The 10,496-nt window shown below is 31.3% G+C and overlaps 1 protein-coding gene across 1 annotated transcript; it reads right to left on the bottom strand.

The window, feature by feature from the left end:
• Nucleotides 1-311: 311 nt before the first annotated feature.
• LOC133295611 (phosphate transporter PHO1-like) lies at nucleotides 312-9,959 on the bottom strand. Its single transcript, XM_061494450.1, has 14 exons — nucleotides 9,732-9,959; nucleotides 8,093-8,409; nucleotides 7,213-7,548; nucleotides 6,169-6,217; nucleotides 4,762-4,833; nucleotides 4,438-4,567; nucleotides 3,931-4,051; nucleotides 2,948-3,197; nucleotides 2,696-2,800; nucleotides 2,017-2,061; nucleotides 1,771-1,923; nucleotides 1,356-1,637; nucleotides 1,129-1,268; nucleotides 312-565 (listed from the first exon to the last, which is right to left on the bottom strand). The coding sequence occupies exons 1-14, from the start codon at nucleotides 9,957-9,959 to the stop codon at nucleotides 478-480; spliced, it is 2,316 nt and encodes a 771-aa protein (XP_061350434.1). The 3' UTR covers nucleotides 312-477.
• Between the last annotated feature and the right edge of the window lie 537 nt (nucleotides 9,960-10,496).

Consider the following 10,496-nt stretch of genomic DNA (forward strand, 5'->3'; position numbering starts at 1 on the left):
TGTTGTATATTGTCTTCTTTGAAATTTCTTATGGTGGATTTGATATCTTCTATATGGACATAGCTTAATTTTGGGTGAACCACGTTAAATTTTATCTTTTCAATTATTATAATTTTGCAATAATATTATTACTGGAAATCCGCGTAATATTTCATATATCCTAGAAATTCTTAACACACACTTGAATATCCTAACAAAAATCAATATAACAAAACAAAGATGACAAAAATAAGAGAAGAATTTTTGTTTTTATTACCATCAAAGTAAATCTAGAACATGAAATTCAAATGTGGCTAGAGCCAATTTACTGGACAAAATGTTATTAGTTAGTGATGCAATTTTTGCATTACAATTGGTATAGGATGAATGGTGAGCAATCTCACACGTTAAAAATATTTTTCCCTTTCAGCTTTTGACTGCCGCTTTTACCTCAGCATGTCTACAGGACAATCTGTACATGTAAGAGAATATATCACCTCAGCTCAGCTCTATCTCGTGAAATGGTATTGGAACTGTCTTCACTGCCCGGAAATGACCAACATTGTTTAGATGCTCATTCTCCAACCTGTTCACACAGAAATTGTTCAGTTTCACCATTTCACTACTGTCAAGAAAAAAAAGAAAAAAAAATCATCCTAAAAGTGTTGGGCCGTGCATAAGGAGCTCATAACGGGGAGAAATCGTCAATCATGAACCAAGTGAGCAGTAACATTAAGTGAGCTCGGAACACCACAATCAAACTCAAAACCTTAAGGCATTAGGTGCATGGATCTGTCCACTTATATGGTGCTCACTTAATTCATTCTTAACCAATATGAAAATTTTTCACTCAATCACTCTCACTTGAATTCCTCAACATCAAAAAGCTTAGAGTTTAAAGGTTACATGATTTTAACATAATGTCAAAACCTTTATAATCAAGTAGTTAAGAGTTCTATTATTTCTTCTGTCATTTTCTAATCATTTTATTATTATACTAACAGATTGTGATATTGGAGCAAGGCATTTTATAGTCCTTACTAAATGAAATTGATGTACTCAAACAAGGGTATTCGGATTTACGAAAAAAGAAAAATAGAAAAAAAAGGGCATTCTGAAAAAATGAAAATGACATGTTTGAGAAAGTACCTGTAGAAATTCCAATGCCCTCGTCGAATAACCTCAAGTGAAGCTAACACAAAGTCTAGTAGCTTTGTTTGAGCAGGCCCCTTTCTTCTGATATATATTACAGTCTGCACCCAAGTCACTCTTAGGACAACATTTAATCCCTGAAATCCAATATTCCTTTTTTGGATTAAAATACTAATTTATGATTGCAACATTTAGATCAGAATTAGGTAAAGAGAATAACTTACCATAGACATGTAGTATATGCTTTTATTCTTTAGAATTAAATCATCTCTGAGCAATGGGTTTCTGGAGTTTGGATTAAAAAAACCCCAGTCCTTGACAAAATCCCAGTACAATTGATAAAATGTGGCCACCACAGAAGTGATTAAGGCTATAGCAAACCATAGATTGCTATCATGCCTATTATTATAGGTTAGTCTAGCCCAGGCTGCAACCATTGCTGAAATATACTTTCCCATGTTAGCCAAATTGGCAACTTCACCAGCATCAAACCACTTTCTTGCACACTGGTAATAATGTTCAAATAGCATGTGTTAGCTGATGATATTATAACCATATCCACAATTCTTGAAGCAGTTGATTAGTTTCCCACATTGCTATGTTAATATGAAATCTAAATTATCAGCAACAAAAGCATACCTGCAATGCACGCCAAAAATATGGCAAAAATGAGATAATATAGATTATTTCTGTGTATAGCGTTCCTGAATGACAGGCCTTAGGATGGTGTGTTTTGAAAACTCCAGCCAAAATGTTACACCCTGTTAATCCCAGGTGCCTTAGCAATGGAATCTGTAATCGTAGCATAAGATTTATTAGGATTCATAATGAGAAGCATAGAGAAACAAAGGAAAGAAATAGAATAAACTTGTCTTATAGGATCACCTGGCTGGTTAGTTGGTCAGCCATGAAAACGTGTACAAACAGAACCTGTAAGAATGATAAATTAAATTAAACAATGATATGTTCAATTTTCAACATGACTATATCTGTAGGATATCAATGTAACCTGTTGTTTCAAGGTATATATATATATATATATATATATATATATATATATATATATATGTGGTAGGATCCTTTGACACCAGTGTCAAATTTGAAATTCGACACCCTCATATGAGAGCCGTTAGATCAAAAAAGATCAATGGTGTCACATATTTACAAATCAGAATCGTTGATCTTTTTTGATCTAACGACTCTCAGATGAGGTGTCAAATTTCAAATTTGACACTGGTGTCAAAGGATCCTACCTCTATATGTATATATATATATATAAGGCAGGATATTCTTACACCGGTATAAGAATAAGAAGTCTTAAATCAAATCTTGATCATTGATTTGCTTGTATCTAACGGCTCAAATTTATAAATGAGAACCGTTATATATAAATAGGATAAACAATCAAGATTCAAAGTGTAAGTTACACCGGTATAAAATGATTCTTACCTAATATATATTTAATGTTTATCTTATAAAATGATAATTTCAATTTTCTACATGACTACATGAATGACATACCAATGTATACAATTGTTTCAAGGGATATATGAAAGAAATTTACCTTATAGAATGGAGAGCAGATGATGCTACGAATAATACGGATGAAGCAGAAGCGAGTTGGTCGATACAAAATGTCAAATGGCCAAATGAGCAGAACTATGAAAAACTGAGAATAACAGTTCATAATCAGCACAAAGATTTAACTTGAATACTAAAAATGCTATTATAAATCACTTTCTTGAATTTGAAGCAAACTAAGATATTTTATCCTTTGAAGTAACAAAGAAAAGTAATAATCATGCAATAGACTAACCAGAAGAAGAATTCCGGGTATGGCATCAACTTGGGTAGGAGCAAATCCTGTAGCCCTTAGAACCAAATGTATCACCATTGCCCCAAACACAGCACTAATGAAGGTGGTGCTCATCAGAAATGCATCTCTGTGCTTTAATGCTGTGCTTGGTGAAAATTCAAAGATGAAATTCTGGTTGATTCTTGTACCCCTCCACATGTACAGGTTACATCCATACATTAACAAGTGTAGGCTTAACAATGCAAACACACTGCATAAGATCATTGTAACCATTAGTTCAGTTATAGTATAGGTGTGTGTGCTTGTTTTATTGATTTATGTGCAATTTAATGGTTTATAATTACAAAGGTGAGTAAAAAAAAAAAGGGTTAGGATATTTTGACTACCAATTTTTTCTACTACCACTCTAATCACCATTGGATTAGAGAAAAAGTTGAATGAAGAGAGAGAAAAGAAAAATAACTTTTAATCCAATGGTGATTAGAGTGGTAGTAGAAAAAATTGGTAGTCAAAATATCCTACATAAAAAAAAAAAGAAAGATGATTTTTGGTGAAATTAAAACTTGGGACAACTTTGTATCTCATCTTCACCCATATCAAGAAGATCTTGGCACATGTGTAATAATATCTTGGCATCTAGTAGAGTAAATTAGTAAGAGTCCATTCATATTGTTTTCTCTACTTCACTGATTTATGATACTCACATGTTTTGTACCTCAGAGCCTTATTCGATATATTTAAATTATTTTGATTAAATTATAATTAGGATATTGAATAGTATTAATTAGAATGACATAAGTTATGTAATTGACAACTTAACCGGTGGTCTCAAGTTTAAGTCCCTGAAAATGTAATTGTGTTAAAATAAGTTTTGCTGTCCATATGGTCCTATCGGCTCAAATCGAACTAATTGATTGATTGATGAACCAATAAATAATATTAAAAAATAAATAAATTAACCTATAAACTATGAGATGTAGCACCTGAAAACAGGGTAAACTGCGTCCACGTAAGCTGGCTCTGAGCTAGGAGAGAATATACCACACAAATGGGCCAAGATTGCGTATACACAAAACAAGGATACAGAACAACCCGTACATAACCCTGCAGAGGCAGTAACAAAAAAACATTAATGAAGTGTTAATAATAAGAGAGAGAAAAAAATTTATTTACTTATCAAAAATAAAAAAGTAAAGATACAATTTGATCTATAAGCATAGTGGGCTCACCATACTTAATTAGTGGCCACTGGCTGGTAGCACACATTAAATTTTATTTGATTTATGTGTTGGCTTATGTGGTAATCACATTAGATATTGCGTTACACTTTGAAGTGATGGTGCTGTCATTAGGCATAGATTATATGTATATAATGGACACTCTTTACTTTTTGTTAAATATTCACAAATATACGTTAATGGTTGAAGTTATTAAGGGCAGGTTAGGACTTAATTAAGAGAGAGAGAGAGAGAGGGAGAGAGGGGCATTACCGACAAGGAACGTGATCATGTGAGAACCTTTTTGCTGTTGGGGTCTTAAAAACTTCATAGCCTTTTTCCTATCATCGTTGGCGAAGTGCTTTGTGAATATGGATTCCACTTCGTCCATTAGTCTAACAACCTTCAATCAAAATATTATAATGCAAATAACCACCACTTATTAGAAGGCGACATAGTATAACCCATTCTCCAAAATCAAAAGGTACTTAATTAAAAGTTGATATATATACATGTTTGTTTCTTTTCACTTGCTTTTAAAATATATGATTTTTAAAAAATAAAAAATAAAATGAAAAGTTAAGAAAACTAGCATACCTTGTCAGAACTAACGAAGTTTGATTTCTTCACTTCTTTTAAATAATTTGCAGAAGTCTTCTGGCAAGACACCTGATCAAATGGCGATATGATTTTTGTTCATATATATATTATCATAGGAATTCAATTTAGTTAAAAGATTATAATTAAATGATAAATTAATGAACAGTTCATAGCAGATATAAATTATATTACGTATCAGTGCTAAGGAGGTGAATTAAATATAGTTTATATGTAATTATTAATCATCATAAAATCACGTGACAATTATGAGATAAGCAAAATTTGACAAGAGTATAAAAGTTTAACTTTAAATTATCATGTGGATTTATCAGTATAGCGGAACATGTATGTACTATAGTTTTTACCCAAGGATATACTATAAAATATAATTATGATAATGTCCTGATAACAGTTAATGCATTTGAATATGTTAATAATTAGATGAGATGTCAAATTTATCAAATGATGTGATAACATATTATTAGATGTAAGTATAAGACATTTATACTAATAGTGTATTAAAATTAAATTAATGAATAATATTAGAAATATTTAATTTCCACTGTGATAATGCAAGATATTTAAATTGCAAATTAATTAAAAATGGGCGATTCCTTTTATTTTTTTAGATTTTTTTTTTCAAATTGGAAAGTAGTGACGATCGACTTTAAGCAAAAAAGAATATCGAGATATTTTAAAACGGGTAATGCTGGTAAAGTAGTAGCACGATCTCTGTATTGTGTCTAAAAAATAAGAATGCCACCCTGAAATGTCCACTAGCAAAATAATTGAATATTTAAGAGCTACACGCCTTTCTCATGTACTCATACTTACCATATAAATTATGTTATGTTGATATATTGTGCCAAACCCTCCCACTATTATATATCTAATACATAGGACTATATGCATTATGAAGAAGCAGTACAACACCCAATAATTTAAACATAATAAGTTAGCCAATAACTATAAAGAGGATTTGGTTTTGTTTTGTGTGTGTGTGGGGGTGTTTGTAACATGTTTTGGCACTATATTTTAGGTCATGCATTGTGTGAATAATATATAGCTGGGTTTGGAAATATGATATCATGACGTATGTTGTGATAGTTGTTAAGACTCTCATGACCTTCACGTGAGGAACATACCCTTCATTTGCTAGTTAGTTTGAAACATGCATGGTGAATAATGTGTACTTCAATTTCATTTGTCTTTTACTCTTTCAAAGTATATTAATTAACACCTAAAAGCAGGAGTTATATATGCACACTGGGAACAAAAAAGAAAATCTCAAATTCCTCATTGTACTTTTGCATATTCCTAGTTGTACATGAAGTGTCATGTGAAATGAGGTATATATAAGTGTCATGTGAAATGAGGTATATATAGAGATATTTGAAGCCATACCTTGTCAAATTTCTTCAGTATCTTGGAAAATGCAACCATATTTAGTGAGCTGGAACAAAGTGATAATACGGTTAGAAATTGGCCAGTCATGAAAAAAAGGCACTTTGAGTAAGTGGGCAAGAATTCAGCATCCAGGGAAACATACAAATTTTACGTAAAGGAATGAAAAAAAAAAAGTCTTTTTTTTTTTTTTTTGGAAACTGAAAAAAGAAAAAGAAAAAGGAATGAAGCTATTTGGAATTAATACGTAATTATTCTTTCTCCCGAAGAAAGTTTCACATTTTAATTGCATCTTAGCATGCCACATGTTTCTTCATGTGTAAAGTTGTTGAACAAAAGAAGCAGTGTTTTATATATGCACCTTCTTTTTCTTCCACCAACTTTTTTCAAAACGCTTGCTTTTTTGCCAATTAATTTTTGAAGTTTTATTGGTGTGTTTAATCAGAAATTATAGTTAAATGTTTTTTTATTTTAATAGAAAAAAGGGGTTTTAGCATAAATGGTGGAATTATTAGGTATGGAGGACATGTATATTACTAATATATAAGAATATGAAAATAATAATAAATAAGAACTCGAAAGGATATCTAATATTGGAAGGAATTGAAATAAGAAAAGGTCAAACTATAAACATGACAGAAAGAAAGATGTCCAATTTGGATTTGTTCACCATTATTTGAGGCATGATTGGATCAAAGGGGGTGACAGTTCACAATTTTTGTCGTTGATCCTAGAGAAACGTCTTGGCCCATATAACCTAAGAATCACACCAAACCTTCATAATTTACTACATCTACCAAAAAATCTTACGTACCGTTATGTACCTCCATGCAACTCCACACTAATCTTAGCCTCATTAATTTAATCCTTATCCTTAATTCTAATTCTAGGCTAACATACTCCACAAATCAACATTATGTTCCTTCCTACCCATGCTTTCTATGTTACACCACTACATATAATTATAAAAGCAATATATATTCATTCCAATAATTATAATAATGATAATAATAAAAATGAAAATATAATTAAATAAATAATAACCTGTAAGTTTTGAGAAGGCCAAGACCCTTGTAGAGCTCTACAAATGCACTTCTAATCATTTTTTCAGCATATTGAACTTTTCTCTTGTTAATGAATCCATACCCTTCTTTTGTAGGACTATTCACTAAATCCTCCCATATCATGGAAGTAACAGCCGTGCTTGCCTTTGTTGGTGTGGTGGCAGGAATATCAATTCTCATTGCCATCTTATTCTTTCCCTTCTTTGTTTTCATCCTCGTTGCTGAATTCACAAAACTTACACCATTTTTTTCCAATGTTGTAATTACTTCATCCATTTGTGAAATTTCTGAATTAGTTTCTTCCGATTCTCCAAAACTGTCTGCACAAATAAATACATGCATGGAGGAAAAAAACATAAATCAAAACAAATGAAGAAATTTATGTTCTTCCCTTCTATAGAATAATTTATTACATAGTGCGCCACGTGTCATGCTGACATTGCTTCACACTGTAGCTCACAAGCATAAAAATACAATTTTCATACGCCGCACTAAATCAGAAAGAGACATGAGTTGACAACATGTTTTCTTGTGCGCATACCAAAGATCCGATTTTGTATAGTGACACCACTCATGAAAATAATTTATTAATAATTTTATCATAATAACACATTAGAAAAAAGTTAGAAAAAAATCAAGGGGAAAATCTTCTATTTACTAAAAATTTCTGTTAATTTTTTATATCTTAAAAAAAAATCATTTGTCTAATTAGTTTTTTATTGTTTAACCGTACAGTCTTACTCTTATATATTTATAAAGAGACTTTTTTCTCGATTCGAATTTGTAATTGAATAAATTTATTATTGTACTAGATTTTTTTTATATTTAATAAGAAAATAAATAATAAATAAATAAGGGACCTACCGGAGCAAGTTGAACCCTGGCTTGGAGAATGAGGGAAAATGCCATAATTGGAAGCTTTTGACGACGGAGGATTTTTCCGGCGGCGGTTACCGAAAAGTTGCTTAAGGTCTAGCAAGATTTGAAGCTGCTTGATGAGTGTTTCTCCTCTATCAAGAAACTCAATCTCTTGTTTCTTGTAGAATTGGTTCACTTTGTTAAGCTCTTCATCCAGTTTTGCAAAAAACACATGTACTTCATCCTCTTCCGAAAACAATTGTGAAAGTTCTGTTTCATACAATTCTTCTTCGCTGTCTCCCATCGTTTTCCTCTTCACCTGCGACACAAAATTCATATCAATACTTATATATAGGGAAACATAAGTATTATGTTGTAGGAATGAGTTTTTTTGGTCCTCCAACCGTTTTTTAACTATGTATTAAAGGTAGTAAATAATGAAAATATTAAAGTTGCTAACGTGGAGGAGAAAGCAAAAATAATTTTAATATTATAACTATATACTACTCTTAGTACATAGTTAAAAACGGTTGCAGGAAACACGAACCCTTGTATATATAGCTACCCTTAAATAATTTCATTTCAAGCACTCATTTTTTTTCAATTATTTAATTTAATTTTACGTTAATTGTTCTACACGTTTTTTTGTTTCTTTTTTCTCTACTGGCACAATGGTTTCGTGATATGATATGTGAATAATAGTAACTCTCACTAACAACCAAAACCGTTTCCCCTTGCTTTCGTGAAAGAATGAGTTATTCCATAATGGAAAAGAAAAGAAGAAAGGAGTTTCATAATAAAAAAAGGCCACTAAGCTCTCTTTAGAGCCTCACATTCTCCACATTCTTGTTTCATCTTTTTGACTATTATATATTTTACTCACTCCTTCCTCACTTGGAAAAAAAAAAAATATTAAAAAACCACCAACTATTATTTCAAGTGGTAAGTGGCGTATTCTCTTTAATAAGAAATGTTAAGTTTGAATCATGAAGATTAAAAAAAAAAAAAATTAACAAAGGAGAGTCGTCTTTTATGAGTCCAACAGCACTCGAACCAAAATATATATAATCAAAATTTAAATATGAAATATTTTCAATCTCATGCATATTATTTTTTTTTGTTTACAAAACATGAGGAATTGTTTAGATTCATCGTGAGATATATATTTATTTGATTGGACCATAGAGCGAAAGTTTTATACTGTCGTGTGCTAGTGCTACCAAAAGATTGAACATTTGTAATCGCATTATGTTTCCGTGGTTCATATTAACTATAATTAACGTGGCTATTATGTAAACGTAATTTCAAATCCTTGGTTGAGAAACACACGACTTGAGTGTCTCTAATCTCAAAGTGAAACCTTTTTCGAAGTTTGGAAGAAGGTTGTTTACGAGTTTGTGAACGGAACACAAAAAACTATATCCTAGAAAAGAGTATTATTGCAACATGACTTTCAGAAATTCTCGGAAACACTACAAGACAAAAAAAACACAGAAAACCATAGACACACGCAAAAGGTTTTAGGACATGTCCCTAAACATACACATATTTTACCAGAACAACCAAAAAAATGAGCCAAATGCCACCCGAAAAAGAAAAAAGGAAAAAAAAAAAGATTCCAAACCATTTTTACTACTTTACCTGAATGATATCTGATTTATCATTGTCCGAACTGAAGAACTTGTTGGTTATGAAGCGAAATGAATCAAAAATGGAACGACCAAATTCAACTTCGGGTGCTTGTTCTTTCTTTGGAACTTTTGCGAGTTTAATCTTTTTTATCTGTTTCTTGAGCTGCTTGTAGTTGACAAAGGCTTCCTTCCATTCTGGTATTATTTGAGCTTCGAGTTCCTTTGAGAACTTCACCATTATTTCGGGTTTGGTTTGTGGTATGTGGTGAAGGAAGAAAAGGAGGTGATGGTGGTAGTAAGAGGAAGATTGAAGAAGAACTTATATAAAATATGGTGTGAGAATGAGAGTGTGGTCGAGGGGCTTTATAAGAGAATTAAGGATCCGTGTGCATAACATTGTGAAATGCTGACGTTGCTTTTCAGATATGCTTTTAGTTGCTGTTTCCCTTTAGAAGGATATCAAATAAACGGACATCCAATTTTTTTGTGTGTGGGTGCATGAATCGAAATTATTTTTAATTTATAAAGGTGTTAGGCATTTAACAATCACAATAATAATAAGAATTTCTTGGGATTTTTTATTTATTTATTTGTTATTCATCAATTCATCTTAAACTAGTCGATTAATTAATGAACCAGAAATCAACATCAACAACACAATTATTCCAAATTAATTGAGTATAATCGGGCAATAATACAAGGACAATAAAATTCTTTTTATAATATTTTTAATACACATAAGTACTCAGGATTTTAACTCGAAATCATCAGTTAA

This window comes from Gastrolobium bilobum, unplaced genomic scaffold, assembly GCF_033153095.1.
Source record: "Gastrolobium bilobum isolate Gb01-03AN ecotype WA unplaced genomic scaffold, APGP_CSIRO_Gbil_v1 utg12007, whole genome shotgun sequence".
Taxonomy (NCBI): domain Eukaryota; kingdom Viridiplantae; phylum Streptophyta; class Magnoliopsida; order Fabales; family Fabaceae; genus Gastrolobium; species Gastrolobium bilobum.

Coding starts and splice junctions, on each gene's coding strand:
- LOC133295611 (XM_061494450.1), bottom strand. CDS start 9,959: ATGGTGAAGTTCTCAAAGGAACTCGAAGCTCAAATAATACCAGAATGG. Junction 4,834..6,168: donor TACTGAAGAAATTTGACAAG/GTATGGCTTCAA, acceptor CCATTTGATCAG/GTGTCTTGCCAGAAGACTTC. Junction 3,198..3,930: donor GCAGTTTACCCTGTTTTCAG/GTGCTACATCTC, acceptor GATCTTATGCAG/TGTGTTTGCATTGTTAAGCC.